Source organism: Dysidea avara, chromosome 7, assembly GCF_963678975.1.
Source record: "Dysidea avara chromosome 7, odDysAvar1.4, whole genome shotgun sequence".
In the NCBI taxonomy this organism is placed as follows: Eukaryota; Metazoa; Porifera; class Demospongiae; order Dictyoceratida; family Dysideidae; genus Dysidea; species Dysidea avara.
This window is the reverse complement of record NC_089278.1, coordinates 35,216,210-35,243,916: the sequence shown is the minus strand read 5'-3', so window position 1 is coordinate 35,243,916 and position 27,707 is coordinate 35,216,210. Positions and strand designations below refer to the sequence as shown.

The following is a 27,707-nucleotide window of genomic DNA, read 5'->3' as shown; positions in this document are numbered from 1 at the left end:
TGTACAAAGCATTCAGCAAGGCCATTTGAGGCTGGATGATAGGGAGCACTGAGAATGTGTTTAATACGATTGCCTTCTAGAAATTGTTTAAATTCTGCAGATGTGAATTTGAGGACCATTGTCCGATACTAATTGTTCTAGCAATCCATGACAAGCAAACAGTGACCTTAGGACTTCAATTGTCTTTACAGAGGTAGTAGTTGACATCACTTCTACTTCTGGCCACTTTGAGTGTGCATCTACAACAATAAAAAACATGTGACCCAAGTATGGCCCTGCAAAGTCAACATGAATACGTTTCCATGGGGTGTCAGGCCATATCCAAGGGTGTAGAGGTGCTGCAGCCGGATTGGCTTGGTTAGCTTGGCAAGATTGACAAGATTTACCCAATTCTTCAATTGCTTTGTCTAGTCCAATCCACCAAAAGTAGCTTCGTGCAATTGCCTTCATTCTTGTGATTCCAGGGTGATTAGCATGAAGAGATTTCAGTACTTGTGAATGAAGTGTCTGTGGAATAATCACACGCATACCCCACATCACACAGCCATTCTCAACACCAATTTCATTCTCACGGTGTTTGTAGGGTTGAAGTTCCTCTGGTACCTTGGTAGGCCATCCCTCTTGCACATAATGGTAGACTTTGCCAAGTATGGTGTCACGCCTGGTAGCTTTCTGAATATCTCCAAAAGTTACAGGAAGAGCTTGCACTTGTGCAATGCTAAGAGTGGTTACACACTGAGAATCTAAGTCTGGAAGTGTTGAAGGTAACGGTAACCTTGACAGACCATCAGCATTACCATGGTTTGTAGTCGACTTGTATTGGAAAGTGTAGTCATGTGCTGACAGTAAAATTGCCCATCTTCGTAAACGTGCAGCTGCTAGAGAGGGTATTCCCTTCTTTGGTCCCATGATTGTAACTAATGGTTTGTGGTCAGTTATGAGAGTGAAATTACGCCCATAGAGGTAACAGTGAAACTTTTTAACACCAAAAATCAGTGCCAGAGCTTCCTTTTCTAGTTCTTTTCTGCACTTGTTAATGTACAGGAAGCAAAAGCTATTGGACGTTCGGAACCATCTGAGAAAATATGAGAAATAACTGCACCCACTCCATAATTATGCAGAGGCATCAGCTGCTAAGGCAATTTGCAAATTGGGGTTAAAATGAGTAAGTACGCAAGCTGAGGTTAGCTGTTTCTTGGCATTCTGAAAAGCTTTGGAACACTCAGTTGACCAACACCATTTCTTGTTTGATTGTAAAAGTGAGTTCAAAGGGTGTAAAAGTGTTGACAAATTTGGAATAAATTTTCCATAATAGTTAATCAAGCCCAAAAATGATCTAAGTTGTTGCACATTGGCAGGAGGTGGGGCTTTCACAATGGCCTCTACCTTCGAAGGGACAGGTTCAATACCATCCTTAGTTATCACATGTCCTAAGTACTCAATAGACTTAAGTAGGAACTCACACTTCTCCAGTTTCAGTCTGAAACCATGAGTAGTCAGTCGAGTAAACACTTGTTCAAGGATACGGAGGTGACTGTCTTCATCTGAGGTACTGACCAATATGTCATCAATATAGCAGCACACTCCAGGAATTCCTTGTAGGACAGTGTCCATCAGTTTTTGGAAAATAGCTGGAGCTGAGGAAATGCCGAAAGGCAATCGGTTGTAAGCATACAGACCTTGATGAGTGTTAATAGTCAAGTAAGGTTTTGAGTTGTCTCAATTGGCAGCTGTAAGTAGGCTTGGGACAAGTCTAGCTTAGAAAATATTTTCCCTGATGATAAGGTAGAAAACAGCTCTTCAGGAGTTGGTAGTGGATATTCTTCAACTGACAAAGCTTGGTTAACGGTCACTTTGTAATCTCCACAAATACGAAATTTCCCATCTTTCTTTGGGACTGGAACAATTGGTGTGGCCCACTGGCTATGAGGAACCTTAGAGATTATCCCTTGCTTTTCTAGCCGATCAAGTTCTTGGCTGATGGCATCTTTGATTGCAAAGGGAACTGGTCGTGGTTTGAAAAATCGTGGAGTAGCATCTGGCTTCATGTGAAGTGAAGCTGTGATTGGCTGAATCTTTCCAAGTGCTTTTGAAAACAGTGTCTCATGCTGCTGTAAAAGTGAGTTAAGTGGCTTCAGTTTAACTGTTCTTAAGGTGAAAATGTTGTGCCAGTCAAGTTGGATGTGTTTCAGCCAATTTCTGCCTAGGAGACTTGGTCCATTCCCTTTTACAACCACTAGCATCAGTTTCCTTGTTTGGTTGCCATACTTCACTGTCACATTGAGTGTGCCCTCTACCTTCATGCATTCATCTGTGTATGTTTTGAGTACCAGATTAGATGAGTGTAGAGTTTTGTTTCTAAACAAAGCTTGTTTTGTGGCTTCTGATATGACAGAGAAAGCTGCCCCTGTATCAACCTCCATGTCAAGTTTCTGTCCATTTAGAGATAATGAAACAATAATGGGGTCAGCAGAACGAGTGTCCACTCTATGGAGCCCAAATTCATCTTCACTGCTGTTAGCATTTTCATCAGCAGGTGGTTGTGTGTCATCTTGTAAATGATGGGTCTTTTTGCCTTTGATGTGAGTTTTTGTTTGTCCTGGAGTTGATTTAGTTTGAGGGACTTTGGTATGTGAAGCCTTAGAGCGACAGGCGGGGGAGATATGTCCAGTCTTGCCACAGTTGTGACATTGAGCCTCTTTAAATTTGTAGTTTGCCCAGCACTGTGATTTGAACGCCCACAACGGTAGCAGCTTTCAAATTGACGGTTAGAGTTTGCTGGGCGTGGTCTTATTGCATTGATTGTGTCAGTCTTCTTAAATGATTTAGAGTCTTTATCAGCTGACTCCATCCCCCTCGCGATTTCCAAAGCCTTAGGATAGGTCAAGGTAGTCTCTGCTAATAGACGGCGTTGTATGGCTTCATGACGGAGCCCACATACAAAACGATCACGTAAGGTTTCTTCCAGATTACCTTTGAATTCACAATGAGTAGCAAGCTTCCTCAAGGCTGCATCATACTGTGCAATTGACTCAGTAGCTGTCTGATCACGTTTATGAAAATGAAATCTTTCTGTAATTATGGAGCGTTTCGGTTCAAAGTGATCGAGTAGAGCTTTTGAAATAGCTTCAAGTGATTTTTCACCTGGTGTAGCTGGAACAAGTAGATCACTTAGGAGAGTGTAAATAGGAGCACCAATTGAACTAAGTAACACTGCAACTTGTTTCTTAGCATCAATCTCATTGGCTTCAAAGTATAATGTTACCCTTTGCAAGTATGACTTGATAGAGTCTGATTCAGGTCGAAATTCCTGCAGTTTCCCAAAATGAGTAGCCATAGCGTGAGTATATAGAAATTCTCGTCGCCAATATGTGATATCTTAGTAGTAGCTAATTTACTAAAGCTAAGTTCACATCAATAAGATTATAGCTAATTCACTTTAATTCACACTCTGAAAGTATTACAAACAGCACACATTTATATAGTCACACTAAGATAATGTTCTAGAACTACAAAGGAAATTAAAAGTTACTAAAATAAGTATCAAGTACAAGAAACTAAAAATAGCTAATTTTATTCATGAACATTAGTCTACAGATTATTGTCTCTAGTTCAAAGTCTACAATACCACAGGCTTCATCTTCATAATCAAACACTGTCAGTTCTAAATAAAAATTATTTAGAAAAAATAAAAAATACTTTGTAAAAAATACTTTACTTTGTATTTATAAAAAATACTTTGTACACAGGTGTTTCAGGATCTTGCTAATTTGCCAGTGCAGTACGATAAGCAGCAGCAAACACATCGCAGTCTCTGTAGCCTGCCTACTTTACAACATTAGCAATTCTGATATTCAACTTTTTCCTGGGTGTTTATATCAAATTTACTTTGACCCTTTCACTTAAACAAGAGTTTAGAGAATCATAAATGGTGACATCATACCGTAGAATTGTGGCCTGGCATGACTGCAGGGTAGAAACTGTAACTCAGTAGTTGCTGTTAATGTGTAATGTTACAATATCTTCTGAAAGGACTTCAGTGTGTAGTATCAGGGTGTAACTGAAAATTTCCAGAAATTTTAAAACAGAATTCCAGACTGAAATTTTTATTAAAGATTTCAAGATCAACCAACAAGATTTCCAGCTTGTTGCAAAACTCTTGAGCCAAGCTACATAATAAAACTGTACACATGTATTGAAATTTTATGTGTGTAGGGATTTGAAAATATAATACCTTGAGCAAAGCAGACTAGCATCCTAAGTTACCACCTTTATACATGCTTCCCTCCCTCCTAAGGAAGTTGCATTATCTGAAATTGTAAAAGAGTGATTTCAGCAGTAACTCAGGGGCGTAGGGAGGGGAGGGGGGGGGGGGGGGGTTCCAGGGGGTTCAGGAACCCCCCCTGTAAAATTTAGGCTTCTGCAAGCAGGATCCTAACACACCATTTAGTGTGGCAGGACAAAATGAGTGAGCAATATAGTGTAATGGCACAGCACAACAATTGATAAAACTTACATTCATCTCTCAGGGAAGGATTTACAGAGGTAACATGAGCCCTCTTCAAAACTTGTTAAAAAGATCGATATACTCTAATAGAGCAGTCAGGCATATACTCTAATAGAACATGCATTTAAATATCCATGTCCATATGAAGTTTTTCAGACATTCCAACATTAAATGCAAAACTTAGCATGACCTTATACTGCTATAGCTTTGGTGTGCAGTGTTTAAAGATATAGAGCTCCAGTAATTTATCACTTGTGTTATGCAAAATGAATTCATGCTATGTATATTTGTATAGTTATATTGTTTTGATTGTCATTTGTATCAGTGGATTCATGGCTCCTATACCACAGTGAGATATAACCATCACTTACAGATTACTATATGTGTCTCTATGTGTTATGCTGTCTGTTTCCACTAGGTGACTTTATCTAGTACTACCTTCATCCCAGGGGCACTTAATGCATCATAATTAATGTACTTTTTGCATAAAATATAGCAATTTGCTGAGTTTTGATTTATTAAAATATTGAAAGTCTCTCAGCGGCCGGGGGCTACTCCCCCAGACCCCTGCTTCTAGTAACTCAATGCTGGTGCTGGAACCCCCCTTCAAAAAATCCTGGCTATGCCCCTGCAGTTAAATACTTTTAATGTTTGTTTGACTACTCTATTAGGGTATCATTGTTAATGTGGGAAGCCTTACATTCATGAGGTGACTCCTATGAACAAACTAATGAATGGATAACATGTAGGTACTTTTGTCCAGAATGTCCACATTTCATCAAATTTATAAATTGCCACTAAGCTGTCTAACTATTAGGGAGTTAGCTAAAAAGGCCAAGGTATTCCTTCAGAAAACACTCATCAACTAATCACTTTGAAGGGGTGAACTGTTGGTACATGTCTAATAAGATACTCATATGGGCTTGAGACTGATTTTGTCAAGATTTTTGGTAACACACAGCACACCCAATATTGTCCTTACCATGCATGCAGTACACAAGTAACTATATTATCATATAGTTCAAGTGTGGCACATTTCCCTACTATTTACTATGTCTTGTATAACAAGTCCAAAGTGTTCTATTTAGCATTAACCATACCAAGGGAGGAAATACCAAATTGTTAATTTGTTTTAAAAATAGCTAATCTGTGTGTTTGATTTATAGGACTGACACCAGCCACTATAGTGAGTTTTATATAATAGTCAATCATGATTGAACAAAACAAAACAATAATATTATAGTTACAACTGCTTATTTTAATCATCATCGTACCTGTAGAAAAGATGAAACCAGGGTTGTGACATCAAAAGCAGTGACCAAGAAATGGTTGCTTCAATCACTGACTTAGCTAGTATTACATTCATTGCTTGGCTGTCATTCTTGATTTCAAAACTTTTCCAAGAAATATTTACATGATGTATTGTGAGTGGACCAAAATTGGTTTTCACTTTGTTATTGCAAGAATCCATTAAAAGTCCCATACCCAGTGTTTATTCTAGGACCTCTGTTTCGGAGGGGAATGGGGGGTGTGGGTGACTATGTGAAAGTTTATAGCTGGCTACAATTGTGACATGAGAGTTGACTTTCGATTCATTTTGCGATTTGGTGAAACCAGACTCTATGAGCTTGACGCTCGAGTGTTGTAATGATGCCAATGATGTAATGTAGTACTCAAAAATGGGGGAGATTATGTAGGGGTTACGAAGTATTTTAAAATCATTGACCACTCCATATGAAAGTGGTACATGTGTACTTACTTATGATTCAGCTGAATGTTCTGTTAGAGTAGTTAGGTGACTCCTCTTTTAGAGTATCTCGATCTCATGCACTCCAAGCACTGATTCATGCAGTATTCCATTCTTGCATAATCTTTAGTACAAATCCTAGTAAATTACTAGGCAAAGTAAGTTAGCTAATGAGCACAATAGTTGCTTTACTTGCAACATGGGGATTGAAAAAGTGTGTGTGCGTGGGGGGGGGGGGAGGGGAAGCACAGTTGCCCAATTCTCTGACCCTGTCTTAGACAAACATGTGCACCTCACATACACAACAATAGCGTAATATGTATGTTAAATCCATTGAATACACAATTTGTATGCGACATTAGCTATAATTGTATGATACCACGAGGCACTAGCAAACTAGGTGGATGTCTCCCAAGAAAATCTTTAAAAGTTGTTTGAAATTTAACATTAAGGTATTATTCCTGGTAAAGGGCTATTTTCAAACAATTAGAGAATTTTTCACAGTAAAATCTGAACCTGAGGGCATTATTATTTTATGTTGGCTCTTGGCTTAAAATTTTTAAAATTATATTTTGAATTTGCAACAATTTTGAGAGTTGAGCATGCTATTTAGAGAACAAGTTTGATCTACTAACTGGGCTCTGGAATATTGAATAGCCTTCACTACATATAATTTTTGATGGTCATATGTGTACCTTTTAGAAGTTATAGACCAGCTACACTGAATCTGAAAAGGCATTTTAATTTGTGTCGCAATTTTAAACCTGAAAATTTTACGTATTTAAAACTCTGAGATTGAATGAAGGCATTTTTGATAGTTTTGTGTGCCATTTTAAAACAGTACGTGTTGTAGTTACAATTTTAGAGAGGAGCTTGGGATTTTAGGAGGGTTAGTTCCTTTTAATGGCAATGGAAAGCCATCTAACCTTCATCATGAACCAGTGTTTCAAATTAAAACTTTACATGGTGTACAAAGGATTTGTGTTTAGAACTGATAACATAGACTAATGTTCTATGCATCATGTGACCCACTTCAAGATGGCAATGCCTACTTCTAACTCACCATCTATCTGAACACTCACAAGCAATTAAGCAGCATTCTGTAGTTGCTATATCAACTATTAACAGCAGCACCAATGTTAGTGATGATTATAAGCTCTAATCAAAATTATCTCAATATAATGCACACAAACTATGCATTTAACCCCATTATTATTATTAGCACTTTACAGTGACCAGCACTGAAGGTCTGACAGCAACATGTGCTGCAGCCTTAGGATTACCTAACCTACAAGGACTTAGACCTAGTGACTTGCACTGTGAAAAAAGAGGGATATAAGATGGTATTTCCAGTGGCTTATTGAATACAAAAAAGCTTGATATAACCTGTATTATACTAACAATCTCATGTAAGACTTTAGTTTATGTGTTAAACATACTGAAACCATATATGTGATGGTAAAGTGTGGGTATTATATTCGATATAAGCTATTTCAGGTAATGTGGTAAATAAACTGAAACCATATATGTAATAGTATAGTATGCATTATACTAAACTATAACATGAGTATAATACAGGATTTATATTAAGGCTTATTTGTATTCAATAAGCCACTGGAAATACCATATTATATCCCACATTTTTCACAGTGTTGACTTTACTGACTGAATAAGTACAATGTATGACAACAGTAACAATACGACACAACGCCAGCTCATGCAGGAGGGTGTTCTATTGACCTCTCACAAGATGTCACATGTTGTTGCAGTAACCTTTGACCATATATGGCTTGATGATATACACCCAAGAATTTGAATAGGTCAAAATGCCTTGAAATGGGACATAGTATAGCTAGCACGTTAAGTGTTACTTGTCTGCTTTCAACTTTCCTGCACAACATTATTGATGCTAACTGCATGATTCATCACCTAGAGATTTAATACATAGTGTTGTTACATCTACAAAATCACAAAAACAGATACAAGGTGTTCCTATGTGTTGTTACATCTACAAAATCACAAAAACAGATACAAGGTGTTCCTGGTTCATTTAGCTTTGGCAAACCCCACACGCTTGTTGCCCAGGTCGAAGACAGTATAATAGGTCCTGATGAAGATGTCACCCAGTACCCAGGTTGGCACCTGAGCACTCATAAATCCACTCACACACTTTCCACTGGTGTCCTATAATGAGAAGAAGAACTGTAAAAATGTGTGTACACATTTTAGTACCATCAAATATGGAGCAAACATGTAACTAGTCTACAACAGTTTGTGCAGTATTTTTGTACTTGCCACTCCAATTTTAAAATTTTCACTTCACAATTGCCTTACTTACATATTTTAGTGGTCACTATCCCATTAGGGACCTGCAAGAAGGTTGTGCAGCAAGAAGACACTTAACAGTCAAGAAGGCAGTACAAGTAACTCAATATGTGATAACACTTTCAGTATAAAGATTGAAACCTTCCACGCCACCTACACAGGCACTATATCCTGGAGCATAAATAGGCTCAACAACCTTATTACTTAGTGGCTGGTATAATGAAACCTCATAGAGCAGTCACCTCTTTAATATAGACCAACTTATTAAAGTGGCCACATCAAGTAGATCACAAACATACCTTAGTTGCTCTATTATAGTGACCACATGTCTGAGCTAAGGTATACTATTGTGTGTGACTAAACACACCCATACTTCACTACTACTAGAGAGGCCAAATATAAGTGGTCCTAGCAATGACAGCCATTTAAACAATGATAAGTTTAAGTCAGTAAACTCTGTATATACGACACGTGTGCACAACACACAGTGTATTTGTGCATCGTAGCCGTACATTCTTAAAGATGTAATCATTGCCAGTTAGTGTGAATGGAAATTCAGCAATCATGACTTTGACGTTAGGAGCAGTGTCCATCTCTTTGCAATCAATAATGTACTGTAAAGATGTCATGTCAGGGATACCATACATGCATGTACTGTAATATACCTCATTGCCTTGTTTTTTGGCTCCGATGGCTTCCTGCAGAGCATCAATGTCTTTGGCAGGACCAGCAATGAATTGCGTACCACTGTCTACTCTAGCCTGGCATCCATCTTTACAGCCTGTTGCTGAATGATTGCCAGTCCCTGTTGATATCCTGAGAGAAGGGATACAATGTACAGAAAGCAATCTGTAGTACTAGCTTGGATCATACACATAGCATTAGCATACAAAAAGAATCTGGCAACAAAAAATTTCTTTATACTGGACAATTTGATTGCAATGTCTTTAACCCTTAAACGCGCACGCAGGTTTTGAGAAATGCGTGTTTACCAAAATTGGTTTTATATTGAAAGTGGTGAGAGTTTGCTAAACTGAATTAGCCTAACACCCTCGCTAACACCTTATATAAACAGAAAGTTTATTCAATAGGCTATCAGGGGAAGTTTAAATAACCACTGTAACAACAGGCGCTCACTTGTTATGAAGCGATGAAGAACAGCGTCTTGACTTTTCGCGATTTCATATTCCTTCCGGTGGCAGCCATATTTTTAATTGGCTGAGTCACGTGACCCATATATGGCCTGAGGCATAATTGAATGGCGAATCGATCGGCGTTTATTGCAGAACAATAGAATGAACTGGGAAGGAGATACAAGTCTTTTTCCAAAGGTATGTAAACAGTTTTACGTGTTAATTTCGTAAAAAGTTAGTTTCATGGCGAGTTTTGGCCCTGTGTTTCAGTGTAGGGTAAAACCCTACATATCATTTCATTCGCTATTACATCATGAATTAAATGATGGCAGTTGCGTAGCCATAGGGACAATGGTTCGGAAGTTACAGCGCTTTGTTTACTGCCATGCGTGAGGGCCACTATAATGGCCTTTGCGCGTTTAAGGGTTAAAGGTACAGTAAACGTATGGACTAAATGCGCTTAGCCCACAATCATTACTCATACAGTATTAGGGAAGATTTCAAACCATTTTTAATAAACTATTAAAAATTGGTTTTGAAATGACACAATGTTTATATTTGTTTGCATGCAAGTGTATGTGTGCCTCCAATCTCCACAACCTCCAATCTCCACAACAGCACAAATTAAAACATCTTTCATTCTAACCAGTATACCCAGAAGTCTTTCGCGGTACGTAATTTTCATGGTTTTCACAGTTTGTAAAGCAACCATCACATGAAAATTTTGTGTTTGTTTAGCAAAAGGTGTGCGTTTATTTATGATTCGGTTAAAACCAAGTTTACGTCATCATTTCTGTGTTGGAAAACCTTCTTCTTCATCTACAAGTACAGGGAAAACACTATACCTTGATGGATTTGCCAGTCCATAAACTGGTAAACAGGTTTTGTCTTTGTACGGTAGCTAGTTTCAGTTCTGAATTATGATCACTAAAATAACCACCTGTAATTATTTGCCATTTTGTTGCTACGCAATCGAATTTATTGCTGTTCCAACTGTCTAGTGCTACAGTGTACAACTACAAGACTCTATATTTGTAACAAAGAGGTGAAACGTTATAGTGTCCATTCATTTGTTACTATAGCAATAACAGAGTAATAAAATAGAATTCGAGGAATCAACTGGTTTTTGCTCAGCCGATAAGCCACACACTTACAGGTTTTTAAAGGTTGTGGTTAGTTATTTTATGTACATACTTATTAATGACTTCTAAACAGTAATTTATAACAGGTGTATTCCCCGCAACTAGCCAAAGGCCAGCAGCGGAGTATGCACCTGGCTACTGTAATTGTTTTGAAAAAAATGTGTGTGTATGTCTGTGTCCTTCCTCCCATGTAAGCAAAGAGTTGTGTGTTGAAAGCAGTGAAGCTATAGAGTGCCCCTTCCAGGTAGGTAAAGCTTTCATTTCTGAAAGGTTGTTTGTGCCAGCTTGAAGTAAAGGCGAAGCACATTACTGAAGGCATTAATTTTGTCATTTATGAATATTTTTCACAATGGGGTTATAAATCAACTGAACTAGCCTCATAGGTTACCAAGAATAAAGAATTTCTTCAAGGAGAAAGGGGGCGTATCCATACGGTACTTATTAATAAGCAAACAAAAATGAAGGGAAGCTCGGAGGCTTTCTCTAAACAATTACATGAGAAAACACGATAGACACACTATAAAACAGTACTTCTGTGCTGCATAATTTTTGTGGTTTAAAGTGATTTGTTGGAGTTGTGCATAGCTACATAATTACCGAATTAAAATACACTAAATCACAATATTTACTAACTATCTTGCTAAACTAATAAAGCATTAAATTATATACAGGTTGATTTAGCTAGTATAAACTAGTATTAACTGCATGGGGCACCTGGCTTTTAGAACTAGCACAACATCAACTTGTTTAAAAGATGGTTTACCAATATTATGTTAGTGGTTTGTCTATGGTAAATACAATAATGACATTATGGTAATAGAATAAAATACACCTGGTGTATCTGCTCCAAGTGACCAAGACACTTGAACCAAGTATAGTAGTCGAAAATCAATGCGACATGCATACACACACACACACACACAAGTGAAGCCTCCGGCAGCCGTGCAGAAACACAGAGTCCCCCAGTAAACCAGCCTGCACGCTACTCAGTCACTTCAGGTAAATCATCCTGGGGTAGGACTAGTATCCCATAGGGTGGCTGTCCAGAACGTATGTACACATGTACGCACACACACGCACGCACGCACGCACGCACGCACACACACACACACAAACTTACGAATTCATTTTAATCTGCCAGTAACCACTGGTTGTATTCACTGAGGCAAAAATCAGGTCACCATTGTAATGATCATGATTCACTCCACCAAATAATATTTCTCCACCATCCCTATCACAAAGCAACAACCTCTTGATTTCAGCATGTGTATGTAGCTAATTATGTAATACATACTGTATCAGTGTTGGATACAGGTGGGTTGTAATGGTTTCAGCTGAAACCCCGTCTAAAAATAGTGCACACCCCAAATTTATTGACAACTCATCGTGTGGGTGATAAAATCACCACAAGTTATACATAGTGTGGAGTTTCTACTGGTGAAACTTCATACTTTTGCCTTTGAAATTACAATTATGGTGTTCAACAGCAGGTTGTGACATTCTTTCTTCTTTTTTGTCTTTGACTTACAGTTAGGCTGAAGTAGAGTGGAATCTGAAACTCCCTCTGAAAATTTCTAGATCCGCCACTGTGTATGTTTATACAAGTTTAAGGAAAATTTAGGCATTTTTAAGTTTGATTAGGGATCATAGAAAAACGTAGGGAACAAGGGAGGTCGCCTACACCTGCAGATATACTAATGAACATTTAATCCCTATACCCATGATTGAATTAGGGATTAAATGTTCACTATATCTGCAGGTGTAGTCAACCTCCCTTATTTCCCTACTTTTTCTTCTTCTATGATCCCTAATCCAACTTTAAATTCCTAATTTTTCCTTACACTTGTTTATTTACTTTTTTTTACAACCGCCCATACCTCATCAAAAGAAAGGATAGCCACAGCTAATATTTTCATCTGAATGTGCACCCCAGCTATCAATTGCTGACTCAAAAGTGAAGTGGCCATTCCACTTCGCTTTTAGCTATGTCCAGCCCATTACACAGTGTTACAAATGAAGAACAGTATTAGAAGCACCTCGGCAATCTATCCAAAATACAGACCATTCCCATTTACAAACGGAAAGCCATGCATTGCACTAGCGTAAATCAACACCTTCGGGCTGTCAGCAAAAAGTAAGGGGACACAAAGGAGGACAAAGGTAAATCCATCATGCATGTATTTTATGTACTGTGGTATGTCACAAGGCACCTGTCGGGTTGAAGCGGCATAAAACAGTGAAAAAATCAAGAAGCCTGTAACCTTAGCAAGTTACGCTTGTCTGAAGGCATCAGGCAGGCAATGAGTCAGTTAGTAGAAAATTCCATTGAATAATTTATTTTAATTGTACTGAAGCCACTTTTGGTATACCTAACCAATACTCCCAAGGCACCAGCATGATATTGTGAAGCTGGTTTTGGGTGAAATTTTTAACCCAAATTTTCATGATCCCTGATATACAGTACTATTGTACTATATGATGTAGTTCATAATATTGAGTAGTGCATGAGCACTTGATAATACTGTACAGTGAAACCTGAACTCCATAACAACCACCTTGTTTATTAGTCTCACCAGACCAGCCTGTGTTTTTCTTTTTTTGTCATTTGGTCAGGAAAAAGACAACTTTTTTTTTCTGTCCAATTTTCCTTTTTTTCTACCAGGACTGCTACTGAAAGCCTATGCAGCAGGGAGTCAGACACATGATGGAAAATATGAGCCCATAAAGGAGATCACAGCAAGAACTAGACATACCATATGCTATAGTACATTGTACGTGAGGGGATAAACAATGATAAATGATATGTGGTTCAGAAGCCAAAAAGTACATAACCTGTTGTAACTCTTTCCTGAACTTGTAATGCAGCAAAACCACACATGTCTGCTCTTGATACCATCACTGTCGCTACAGCTGAAATGCTATTTCTCTTGAGACTTTTTCTAGCTGTTTTCTCAGCTCAATGTGTACATACTATAACAGCATCATGGGCCACATTAACTGTCACAGATTAACACTTGTACATAAACACAAACATTATTAAATGATATACACAGTTGGACAATAAACAACTTACAAGCTTAAATATAATCCAAAGTAAGGTTTAATCCCAGCTTGTTTGATCATATTGAGAAACAGTGAGGTAGAGTTGCCACCACTTCCATAAGCCAACCCAACCACACCTCCAAATGGGTAGGTCGTATAATATCTGTCTGGTATTTTACCACCCACAGCAAATGATTGATTCTTAACACAAGTTTTACTAACCTGCAGCGTGAGAACAACAAAATATTGTAACAATAAGTACGATCTGAGCAGATACTATAGCAAGAAAAATACTGACAAGGGAGTCCTGGACCTTCAACAGCAAGTTCAACAATTTAAAAGACACACGCTATTACATGTACCAATTGAAGCAACATTGCAAATTCCAGTACTGCTACTCTACTACTGTACCATCCAGCTAGTTGACATACTCAAGCACAAATTATCTATTATGTTATAGTTGAAGCACTGCCATTCTTGTACACACAAAATACATTATGAGGGTGTGTGTTTAGGGCTCAAACGAATAGCCAAATATTTGGATTAATATTCATTTGCATGTACTCAAATCATAAAATCAATCAGCGATTATTCGCACTTGATCATTTTAAATATTGGCACTGATTAGCTGTCAGCAATTAGCATAGCGGAAGACAACAAGGAAAGAACAACAGTGATAAATTAAAAAGTAGAAATAGCATTAAGCAGGGTGAATTGCCACAAGCCGCAAGACTTCATACGGATTTGTGGCTTACTCCAGGTATTTCTACTTGTTATAAACTGTCTGCGACAATCCTTTCACAAAGGGTACTATGTGCTATATATATGTTTTTCATTTATTCATGGAAGCCGCAGACCTGTTTGTGGTTACTTATAGGCTTCTTGGTAGTGGCCGCCTAACAGCTAGTGAATATTCAAATACAGAAACTACTATTCGTTACAGCTCTAGGTATGAGGCAAAGCCGAGTGTTGTATCAGTACACCCTCTGATCACACAAGCATAGGCAATGTTTTAAGTGCTACACCGTATAAGCAGAAAATTAGACGAGGTATTAAATTGGGTGGTTAGTGAATTTCCACTGAAACTGTCAAATACAAATATCCAGTTAGCTATAAAGATTTCAAAAACACCTGTGAAACTACTACACAGAAAATTAGACGAGGTATTAAATTGGGTGGTTAGTGAATTTTCACTGAAATTGTCAAATATAAATATCCAGTTAGCTATAAAGATTTCGAAAACACCTGTGAAACTACTACGCTTACTCTGATAAGGATCTAGCCAACGTTGGAAGATATACAAACATGGTCCCACAGTTGCAGCCAGACATTTCTCTGTACCTTTTCATACAAGGTACCTGCAAGGTGTGCTCTCCTACCAAGTGACTCTCCTACCAAGTGACTCTCCTACCAAGTGACTCTCCTACTGATGATACATCTCAGATAGTTAGCTACTGTAGTCACATTTGTAACCCACTTGTGGTCTCAGCTTTGGATACAGTTATAATACTTGAAGCTATTGCTTAAGTTGCCATGACTATGCTTAGGTTTTCATGACATCATCTGAAATGCCGGTCTATGCATGTCCCCTGTGAGCAAGAGGAACTGTCAAATTTAAATTTGTCATATAGACTAGTTGTTCAATTCGCCAAATATTTTTATAGTCAAATTTTCTGATTAAATGGTATTGTATTGTGATCTTGTTTGAAACGTTTATTTCAAGCATCCGAACTGCTTAAATTTTCGAGTGATCAGACTATCAGTAAGTCTTCAATTATTCTATTTCTAGTTGTAGAACAAACTGGTAGGATTAGTTAGGCTAGTTGTAGTGATTTACAATGTCACACACCTGATCAATCAATCATACTATCTGAGTGGGATTGTTATAACAACATTCCTTACATAACTGGGCAGTATCTTCTACATAACTATATTTGCCCAATTATCCACATAACTGTTTACATGACTCATACAGTACAGTTATGTAAATAATAGAAACAATAGTACTATATGGAAAATACAGCAATTTTGTCCAACAACTTAAATAGAGATACCACAGTTAAAATGTACTCAATGACACACAGTAGAACACGAGTCTGCATTTGTCATTGCAGGGGACTAAATTAGCACGGTAGGATACACACAAAAAAAAACTTTGCTATTACAATACAAATTTCCATAAACACTCCTCCAAGTGTATGTGGTAAAATTTTCATGACACGTACGTCACAGGGGTTTCCCTAAAGAGTGGTGCAGTACCATTCTACTTTACTCAAAATTCTTTAAAAGGAATGTATATAATTAATAAATTGACTTTGATGTTGGTAGCAAATTTACAGTTTTACCGCTCTACTTTCTTTTTCCGGAGAAGATTCTGTACAGTCATGAACTTGTGAACATTCATAAAAAGTTGTATATGTTATTTAGACAGCTCAGTTAGTAAATTCGCCAGCTACTCACAAGTACAGTTAGCCTTCATGAAAATTCATTAGAACATGTCACAAAGTTATTTGTACACTCTACTGTATACAGTGGATTGAGTCTGAATAGGAAACCCAAAGAGGTGGTATTTCTATACAAGTGGTCAGGTTCTAACAACTACTATAGTTTACGAGGGAAATGTACACTTGTAGTACATTTATAGGTGAATTTAAAGGAAATACATACATGTGCTCATAATCTACCACACACGTACACTGTCTTAGTTACATGGGCTCATAATCTACCACACACGTACACTGTCTTAGTTACATGGTTTGAAGACGCACACTCTACTCACACAAATAGTGTCATAAGTTTCATTACAATACATGTCCCCCATGTTACGGTAGTTACACTCAACACCTCCACCAGTTATGGATGTGCTTGAATTGCCAGGATCATATCTTGTGTGGTTTACTGTAACATACATAACATTTAATGTATACACATCTACATTGTATAACACAGTAAAACCTCATTGATAAGGCCACCTCTCGGGTCAAAAAAATTTGGCCTCGATAACAAGGTAACCTTATAAGGTAACCTTATCACAAAAATACAAGTAAACTGTGCTTTGGACCTACCAGAGGTGGCCACTACAACAAGGTGGGTGTGTTATTAATGAGGTGGATAATAAGTCAGGTTTTACTGTGCATACAGTACAAATTACGCAATGCAATGCAATGGGGTTGATTTCAGCTGTCAGGAATAAAAAGGAACACAATGAATAATAGTACTGTGGAGCCTGTTAACTTGCAAAAGAAGATGCCTGTATAACCTGGACACTTGGTAATGATCCTAAATTATCCCTTAGCATGTAACTTATCTGGATTTTTGGTTAACTGAACCACAAAAATGACTGCTCTATTAGAGTAATGACTGTTCTATTCGAGTAGTTAATAATACTGATATTTTAAAAATGTTATTTATGGTTATTTATACACAGTTTCAGAGTTATGAACTTTTCAAACTTATGGACCACCCCTGGTCCCAAGGGGTTCAGGCAACTGAGTTTCAATCTACATGGATTTTACAGTATTAAAGGATAGTTAACCAAAGTAAGCCATTCAATAATCCATATAAATTCTGTGGGCTTATTGCTACACAAGCACACACATACAGCCGGCCTAGCTAAGATAGTAGCCACCTTCACGTAATAGTCACATGCTTTTCCTACCGTAGAGAAGTTATAGATAATAAAGCTAAAATAGTGTAGGGGATAAGATATTTGACATGCATCGTTATTACTGATGACACTGAACAGGGTTAAAGTCAGCTAGAACTTCTTAGTATTCATCATTGTATATGATATCACGTGATACATTCGTGCATAAGCCTCACACAGGCCTGATGAATTGTAAGAAGGATATAATATACATACATGTGCTCATAATCTACCACATACATCTTAAGCTGTATTACTACATCATACATAACAACATGTTAACTTACTACAGAACTTGTAGACTGGAATCTTCTTATGGAATTTTTTTGCAGGCTTAGTGTTACAATAAATAGATGGCACCCAGTTTAGTGTTGTCGATGTATCAAATGCAACCATAAACTTCTGTGCTGGAGTACCGATAGTGATGTCTCCGAGAAATCCCATATACTACATAGTAATGATTGAGAAAACAAAATAAGCAGCAAACTAAACTATGTACTAATCGAATGTAAATTTTACAGTCCATTGACAAATTGTCTAATTTACAGTACAAGTATTGTAGGAACAAAACAACTCTACTACAGACAACAACTAAAAATAATTACCCTTTTACAAAAGTACACATACAACACAAGAATGTGTCAGCTCTGCAATATGGATTGGACAGTTGCCTGCATGCAATCTGTATCGCTTGTCTTATACAAACTCTTGATATATCACCCAACACAATTATCATGAACCATGATAGTGGGTTCATAATAGGGATCGCCCTTGTCTTTTGCAAATATCCTAATAGAACGCACACCTAAAAACCACCTTAAAAAGCATCCTTCAACTCCTGATAACAACAATCCTTGCACTGAATTTGACAGCTATCAAAGGCAGTAGTAATGTAAATGCTCATATTAGAAGTACACCCTGGTCAATTATGCTCAAAATTTTACCTATTATGCTTTTGAGCAGCGCTTAAAAATCAAGCCTGACTGCTGTATTAGAGCAAGTGACTGCACTATATTAGAGTATTATTTTTAATAACCAATGAAGAAACAACCATTAAGTAAGTTATTATACATGTTTCTAAATATGAAATGAGTATTGGTAGTGATCATTTGCTTTCTTTCAGGTGTGCGCATTGCACATTTTAATTAAATTTTAAAATATCGTCCCTATTAATATTCTAGCATTATGCTTGATGCTTTTGGTTGCTTTAAATTATGTCAGCATAATCGGCCGGGGCCTAAATAGAAGACCGCATATGCACAATGCAATTTAATCAGTTTCATTTGTGTACTGAAATGTTGACGCCATTATTATGCAGAATGCAAAATTATTCACTATTCACAACAGTCTTCGTTATCAATAAAACAAATTCATAATCTATTACTGGATTAATAAAAAAGTATATAAACTAGATGAATTTTAACAAGTTGATGTTGTGCTACTTCTAAAAACCAGGCGCCATGCAGCTAGCTAACTCATCTGGAATAACTATAGACAGTATATACTACTATGAAATAACCAACTATGTATTTCTACTTTACAATAGGGTAGTTTGGGTTGTGCAATAATATAATTAGCTATTTCTCGTATTTCGTAATTCATGAAATATTCGTAATTCGTTCAAGTACGTTGCTATGCACTGCTAAGGAAGCGTTTGTTAAATAAACCGCTTTTACCAACATATTACGCACAAAACTATCTTCTAAACTGTTTTATAGTGTGACTAACGTGTTTTTCCCCACAAATTCTCTCGACAAAGCCTCAAAGCTGCCCTTCATTTTCGTTCGCGTACGTAAGGGATACACCCCCTTTCAACTCGAAGCGATAGGCTATTCCTGGCAGTGTACGAGGCCTGCACCATTGTTTTTCAGTTGCTAAATTCCTGAAAACCTCAAGGGGAAGGTAGTCTGAGGAAAGTCACTACACCCGTATTTCAGTCCGCCGAAAAGAAACCACCTCAGAGCAAAGTTCACATGTGCAAAAGTTTAATACAGACTTCATTTCACTTTTACTTCTTATGTAAAAGCTGCTTTTATCGTTATTAAACGATTTTGCTCACGTGGGTGCGTACGGACAAACATAGGTAGATAGGTAGATAGATAGGTACACACACACACTTTTACGAAAACAATTTCAGTAAACCAGGCGCGCGCCCACAGCCGGCCTTTGGCCGGCTGTGGGCGTGCGCCTGGTTTAAAAAATGAAAATTTTAAGAGGGAAAATAGGGATCACCTGAAAAAAGCCATGAAATAAGAAGGGATTGTTGGGGTGGTAATGTAAACTACAAATCCCTATTTTGACTCATTTCAAAATGACAACTACAGATTTATGACAGAGAGTCAAAATAGGGATTTGTGGTTTACATTACCACCCCAGCGATCCCTATTCTCCCTCTTAAAATTTCAATTTTTAAATTCATCTAGTCACACACACAATACAGTATGATAGCACACATCTACATGAATCAATTAGAGACAAGTACACGCAGCTTCTATGTACTGAAATCAAGACCGGCACATATCACATAACACCTAATCAACATTTTATAGAAAACAATTGAGATTAAGTGATGTCAATGTCTTACTCATTCCATTGGTAATTGTGTGGTTACTAGTTAACCATTACTAAGGTAAACATCACTGTGTTACCGTAACAATGATGGATAGGCAGCTGTTGATGCATGATCAGTAGATATTTTAATACTAAATCTACACAATGGCTAGCTGTCGTATATGGAACATCCCTACATCATCCACAATGACTGGGCAAGTGTCTCATGTATCCATTTAATGCCCATCATGTGGCATCAACCCTAGAAGCTGAGAACTTAATTTCAAAGCTGCAACACTACAAAATTGTAATAGAAATATGGAGTTGTATATATTGGCAATGTGGAAAATAAAATTAAACAGTCATAACTTACAGTACAAATGCAGCCCTCAGCAAAGATGCAACCTATACCATCACATTCCCCATGTATGCATAAAAAGGAAAATCTTTTGCTGGGCAAGTCATGTCTTCCAGGTCCTTCCTACAACCAGAGTGAAAGTGAAAACTTTGAACTCCTATTGCATTCAGGGGGAACACAATGTTTATGCTACTAGAACCTTCCTTCATATCAAAGTAAGTGCTCAAAATTTACAGATTGTTTTTTCAAATTCGTAAAATTTCATCTAGCTGTTGTACTACAAAATCTAACATGTGGGATTCTTGCAGATCTGGTCACATAATAGGCTGTGAATTGTATTTATAACAGTGCTTGCAAAAGTTACCTTAGCAACTTAAAGTTTAGATGATTACTTGACATGTAACATCTTTGCAGTTGGCATTAAATAGAAGCTTGGCATAAAAGATTTGTGACATGGCTATTAGGGCTCACAGTTTTGATTAATTTATTAATTATATATGTAGCAAACACCATGCATACAGCATTGGCTACACTTTATCAATACTGTATGTACTTGTATATGTACATCAGTATAGTAGTGGTAGTCTACACACAACACAGAATAACATTAAAGTGGTAAAAGGAGAGTTGAAAGAATGGCAGCAATTGATAGGTAGTTACAATTAGTATTTTAGCTGGAGTAGCAATCGTTGTCAACACTTACAGGCTGCAATATGGTGTGTTTAAGAGCTCAGGATCTGTTGTTAATAAATGGAGTCAACTAGATCTAGAGGTGTATTGATAAAGATTTTTCGATATCCTACTGCATGATGCATGTTCTAATGATTTTTAGCATTGACGAAACAGAATAGTAGAGCGACATATGCTATCATACAACCATCTTCACAAGTGGAGTTCTCTGCTACCCTAAAATAGGTAATTAAGTGTGTGGGATGATTTTTAATAGGCATTGCATGGCTTCACGTAATTACGCATACTGTCTTAACTCACTCACCGCCACATGACAGAATTGATTATAAAACACCTGAAGTGTCACTTTTGAATGCTCTAGCTTCTGTAAAACGTTTGACATAGTAGCCCCTGCACTTATCCACACCCTTAAGTAAATGGGAACAAGGATAACTGGTCCCTTGTGCACAATTGCAGGAAAGATGACATTACTGCACACTTTTTGATAATAAGCATTCTTTAAATTGATATTGGCACTACTAACAAAGAGAAACAGTAAGGAGAAGGATCATATAGGTTAGAGCAGTGTATTGTCACTAGTTTTCTATGCCTCAAATCAGTGGCCTTGTATGTATATATGCGCATGCACACTTGCTGAAATGCCTAAAACCAGACTTACAAATTGGGAGATAATTGCTTCAACTGTAAACAGGTTAATTATGCTGATAAGTTATAAAATTTTATGTGTGGTTTTGCCCAGGCTGATTTTTGTAATTTAAAGTTATGACTTTGTGGTTGCCATAGTATAAACAACTCAATAATTGAATTCCTTGTTCTATAGTGAGCATTTTTTTGATATATAGAATTATATTATATGGTTATAGCAGTTAAGAAGCAGAATATTGGAACCTCAGAGGTGAGGGGGTTAATTAATAATTAATGCATACCTTTGTCTAAACAGGTTAGGTATAAACAGTGGACCCAGAGACCTGGGAGCCAAGGACCTGTGGAGACCCTACTTTTTGTAGAATTTTACATACTACACAATGTCTATACATTCTATCCTTGTACTATGGAGATACCTTTGCTTTCTCTGTCCTGTCATCATGACAGCTCATTGCACAATGCCTAGAAATTATAAGTGCCTCGTAGGCCACTCATACTTCACGCCTTCAGTAATTGTAGTATTGCTTGTTTTTAATGCCTTCATGTGCTAGCTACACGGCACGAATAGCTATATACATGGTACGAAGTCCATTTATCAAGTTGCTAGTGTACCTTGCAGCAATTAATCGCTTCACTGAAGCAATTCTCATGAGCACTTATGTGACTTAACTGGTGACATAATAGACTAGCATGCTCTTTGTGCAGCACGAGCAGGTGATTATCAGAGGCGCTTGACACAGTATGAACAATTGCAATGGACAGAAAGTGAACTGTGACTAGCACAGAGGTGTTTATGATATAGTAAAGTACAGAATGTATATAAACGTTGTGGAATATGTAAAATTCCACGAAAAGTTGGGTCTCCGTGGTCCCCAGATCCACTGTTTATACCTACCATGTCTTAACGCTCACACACACACACACACACACACACACACACACACACACACACACACACACACACACACACACACACACACACACACACACACACACACGCACGCGCACACACATCATAGCTTGTCAGTTGCACAATACTCGTAACCGCCTCCACTCCATGACGCTGTTCCAGCGCTGCTACACGAGCGTCTCCACTAACACGTGACAAGCTGTCGTGTTTGTACAGAGGAATACTGTAGTGAGAGGTGATAAATATAATAAGTATTTACACACTGTACTCACCTAATCATAGCATTACACACGGAGAACAGCGCAAGCAAAAGAACAAGCTTCATCGTACCATAGACGATCGTACGTTCCTAATAATTGTGCACACGTGAAACTTAACCTATGACATCACACCGGCGGTCTCACGCGCCCGAGGCGCGCGCCAGTACCTGCTAAGTTTATGGAAGAGATTGATGTATGACAGGCCTCTCTGATGCCCTTCTTGCTACGTGCTGGTTGTGATACTCTACCAAAGCACTGGTTGCCTGCAGACCTTTGGTTTCTTGCCATCACTAAATAAATAAATGAATCTGGTTAGCCCTAAATGTGTCCTTTGTCAAGCTCAACAAACCGGCATATCTTGACTGGATGTCCTGTTGCTCTTGATCAAGGTAGGTATACTAGTGGAGACATGATTTAGTCCTACAGGTTCTCATTCATGGACTCCAACAGCACTTACCTACTTAACCAGCATTTTAAAACTCTTATGCTGACCTTCCAGGATATCTTGCTAGTGTCTGCCCTCCTCCAACCTCAGCCACTCTCTCAGCGGTTGTACCGTTAGACCCCTGCTTCTGGTAACTCAATACTGCTGTTGGAAATCTCCTTCAAAAAATCGTGGCTATGCCGTGGTGGTCTGTTCAAGCAAGCTAGCACTTCATCTGTCTTAATGTTGTACTCACCTGCATTACCCAGTGTAAGTAAGAGAGAGAGAGAGAGTCAACTTCATATTTACCATTGTGCAAGTGTGTTGTACGTAAGGACCAGGGTGCAAGACTTGGTGACAGGCTAGAATCCTCATGTGAATCTTCAAAAAAACTAGTCAGAATGTCATGTATAGAAGCTGTTAAATTCTTCAATACTTACTGTAATCATGCGGTAGGGACTCTACTTGCTTATATTACTGAGCATACTAAGACTGATCATGAGTATGCATGAGGTGTAACTGCCAAACTTAATTAACTTGAAATGCGGTTATCCTTCAATTATTTTCCATTTTAAGAAGCCACATGACTTGGCATACAGCATAGATGATTCTACCACAACCTGATGAGTGCACCACAGAGGACCGGAAGGATACTAGCCAATGCAAGATGTTTCCTCCTATATATACTGTAAAGCAGCGGCGGAGGAAGTAGTTGATATGAGGGGGGGCTGGGCTGACCCAGACTTATTTCTATAGTTTAGTAAGGTGAGACCAAAAAAAAAAAAAAAAAAAAAAGGTCGCAACCAACTGACAAGAGCTTTCCACCTCACCAGCTACCATTTCTAGCTGATAAACTACATAAAAATCCTTTCATAGCTCGCTACACACTGACTACTTTATTAGAGCGACTGCTCTATTAGAGTATCTCGATCTTTATCACGGTTTTCAGCCCCACTCCAAGAAACATAATTTCGGTGTGATATCATTCTGAGGGGGGGCTTTAGCCCCCTAGCCCCCCCTTTCCGCCGCCTATGCTGTAAAGACTTCCATTTATGGCAGCATTGGCTTTAGCAATGTCATATATAGCAATAAGTAATTGTGTCTCACAAAAAAATTGTTTGGATCTATACCTGGTTGTCTGAGAGCTGGGATACTACCAATGAGTCAGTTGAACAATCGTAACAGTTAAAGCGATTTTGAAGTGATGTAGGTACCGTGAAGCATTGGAAGATAAGTTTAACATCTCTAAATAAGCATTTACGTTGATCAGCATAATTACTGAATCCCGTTAATACCAATATCCTCTAACTTCCATAAACATAATATTCTGCTAAAGTTTACTAGTATGGTCAGGAAATCTTGATCAAGATGTGCTGACCAAATCATACTTTCTACACCAATAATGTGATATGGGGATAATTGGGGGACCATATTTATCCTTGACCAACTTGAAAAAGTTCAGAAATCACTGGACATTGTAGGTACATGTTTATTTTCGAACAATTTTAGCAGTGAGAGACTTCCTATAGCCATACTACAACTTTATGTGCCACTAAGCTATGCACTACTAGCACGGCTGTTCTATGCAGTGAATGCAGGGAAGCACAAAGCAGGATACTAGTAGCTATTAGTTAGTCCAGTGGCAATCCTTAGCAAAGTACAACTATATTTGCATTTGTGGGCTTTCTGAATTTGCTGTTGTGATAGTCAACTTATTTCTAGATCGGTCTGCTGGGCTATGAAGACTGATTTATAGCCAGCTACAAGTTTCAGCACCATAACCCACAGCACGGGGTCATATCAGAAGGTAAATTAACATTCATAGACAAAAGTGGGTGAATATGCTATAGATATGTATTTCAAATTTACAGAAAATCTTTCAAAAAGTGGTATAATTACTTGTTTTTAAACACTTCTAATCAGGCCCGTAGCCAGGGATTTTGAAAGGGGGGTTCTTTTTGACCAAAAGTGGACCTTTACTTGCATGATGATTAATAAAGGTACTGAGACTGGGTGTGCGAAGCACACCCAATCTAGGGGGTCTGGGGGCGTGCCCCCCCAGAAAATGTTTGAAAATTGGAGTCTGGAGATTGAAACTGGTGGCATTTTCTGACTATTTTCTATATATAACTTATACTGCATATGGCTAACTATATTACAATATATAGTCATAAAGGAGTAGTATATATTGAAATATCACAGTGAATAAGAATGGGAAAGATTGAGCACTCTGCCATGATCAACAGGGGCAGTGGAGCAGAACAAAGAGTGTCTTAAACAATGAAATTTACACATTGCATGGAGTTGAAGCATGGATGCTATTCGTGGGCTCTGCATGGAGGGACTTGTCCACTAAAATCTTATATTTTAATGAAAGCTCGGTTTAGACAATCTACATGTAACTTAAGTAGCTTTTAAAAGAAAATGTAATTGTGACTGCTCTATTAGAGTGATTGTTCTATTAGAGCGGTTGACTGCTCTATTAGAGTATCTCGATCTTGCAATGCATTTAATACAAGCACTGAATGAGTTACTCGGAGCACTTAATTTAGCTTTTTATTAGTGGTATCTAGTAAACTGTAGCTAATGGACTTTTCCTCCTGGAAATTTGGACTTGTATACTAAAATTGTGAACCTTTTTGGTTAAATTATGAACCTTTTTACTGAAATTGTGGACCTTTTTTCCAAGAGGGCGGTTCTTCAGAACCCCCCGAACCCCCCTGGCTACGGGCCTGCTAATGGAGTTAATATTTCAGTGTAAAAGCACAGGCATGTGCACAAACCGATAATGTAGCATATATATGCCTTCATATACCATAACCCTCTGTGCTTCTTAACATGGCAAGCTAATGATCATGACCTGGATGGATATTCAGCTTTTGGATATGATTATCCCTTGCTCATCTATTTAGATGCAAAGTTTCAGTATAATTTACTATTGAGCATTTTAAGGCTTCCCCAATACATTTTCTATTGATTTTCTTTTCAGGTTCTTTGAGTGACAGCCAAGCAATGAATGTAATACTAGCCAAGTCAGTGATTGAAGCAGCCATTTCTTGGTCACTGCTTTTGATGTCACGACCTTGGTTTCATCTTTCCACAGGCACAATGATGATTACTGAAAAAAGCAGTTGTAACTATATTGTATTATTTTGTTCAATTGTGACTATTATATAAAACTTTCTATAGTACATGTCTGGTGTCAGCCCTATAATAGTAGAGCGAGCGGCTAAGCAAAAGTCATTCATTTTTTGACAAAAGCATCAAACTTGGTATATACAACATTTGCTCAATTTGTATCACACTCTTGATTTCAAAACTTTTCCAAGAAATATTTAACTTTTCACATGATGTATTGTGAGTGAAGCAAGTTCCTCCGGCTATTCGGATGAGCAGTTATAATTAGCTTAGGGATGGATGATAGATCAGTCGCCTCCAATCTGTGTGTGTATAATTATATGAAGGTCAGTCACTTGCCCCCAAAAGACAAGATAAACAGGCAACCAACTCCAGCAATAACAGCTTTACCATAGTTTTGCTCAGCTTGTGTCAACTTTTAAAGTTGGCTTTCACTTTGTTATTGCAAGAATACATAAAAGTGTACCCAGTGTTTATTGTAGGATTTCTGTTTCAGGGGGGTGACTTTATGTGAAGCAGGCTACATTTGTCCAAGTTCACAACTATTATAAAACAGTTGAAACAGTCGTCGTACTGTTGTTAGTCATTAATTTAAAGTGACACAAGTGTTGATTTCATTTTAGTGATTTGGTGAAACCAGACTCTATGAGCTTGATACACGAGTGTTGTAATGATGTCATGTTGTAACATATATCATCTTAGGAACAGTTCTCAAAAGTGGGGGAGGGCAAATCATGTAGGGTTTACAAAGTATTAACAAAATCATTATAATAATAAATTAACCACACCATATGAAAGTGGTACACATGTATTCATTTCAGATACACTCATGCTCTTGATTATGTATACATATTATGTGTTTACAGAGACAGATTGAATTAATTGCATAGCAGAACTTATTCCACTGAATGTTCTATTAGAGTAGTTGGGTGACTGCTCCTTGATCCCATGCACTCCAAGCACTGATTCATGCAGTATTCCATTCTTGTGTAATCTTGAGTACAAATAATTGTATGATACCACAAGGCACTAGCAAACTAGGTGGATGTCTTCCAAGAAAAACTTTAAAAGCTGCTTGAAATTGAACATTAGAGTATTATTCATGGTAAAGGACCATTCTCAAAACAACTTTTTTCGCAGTAAAATCTGAGCCTGAGGATATTTTTGTTGGCTCTGGCTTGAATTTGCAA

At 37.8% G+C, this 27,707-nt stretch overlaps 1 protein-coding gene across 1 annotated transcript; it reads right to left on the bottom strand.

The window, feature by feature from the left end:
* Positions 1 to 8,175: 8,175 nt before the first annotated feature.
* Positions 8,176 to 23,087, bottom strand: LOC136262304 (cathepsin D-like). Its single transcript, XM_066056523.1, has 9 exons — positions 22,968 to 23,087; positions 22,798 to 22,918; positions 17,830 to 17,989; positions 16,676 to 16,794; positions 13,928 to 14,118; positions 11,975 to 12,085; positions 9,245 to 9,395; positions 9,092 to 9,193; positions 8,176 to 8,438 (listed from the first exon to the last, which is right to left on the bottom strand). The coding sequence occupies exons 1-9, from the start codon at positions 23,018 to 23,020 to the stop codon at positions 8,301 to 8,303; spliced, it is 1,146 nt and encodes a 381-aa protein (XP_065912595.1). The 5' UTR covers positions 23,021 to 23,087; the 3' UTR covers positions 8,176 to 8,300.
* Positions 23,088 to 27,707: the final 4,620 nt, after the last annotated feature.

Bases quoted from the DNA above. Each gene is read 5' to 3' on its own strand.
- LOC136262304 (XM_066056523.1), bottom strand. From the start codon at position 23,020: ATGAAGCTTGTTCTTTTGCTTGCGCTGTTCTCCGTGTGTAATGCTATG. The intron at 9,396-11,974 runs GTAAGTTTGTGT...CCCTTCTCTCAG, and splicing joins TGGCAGATTAAAATGAATTC to GATATCAACAGGGACTGGCA. The intron at 8,439-9,091 runs GTACGGCTACGA...TTCTCATTATAG, and splicing joins ATGATTACATCTTTAAGAAT to GACACCAGTGGAAAGTGTGT.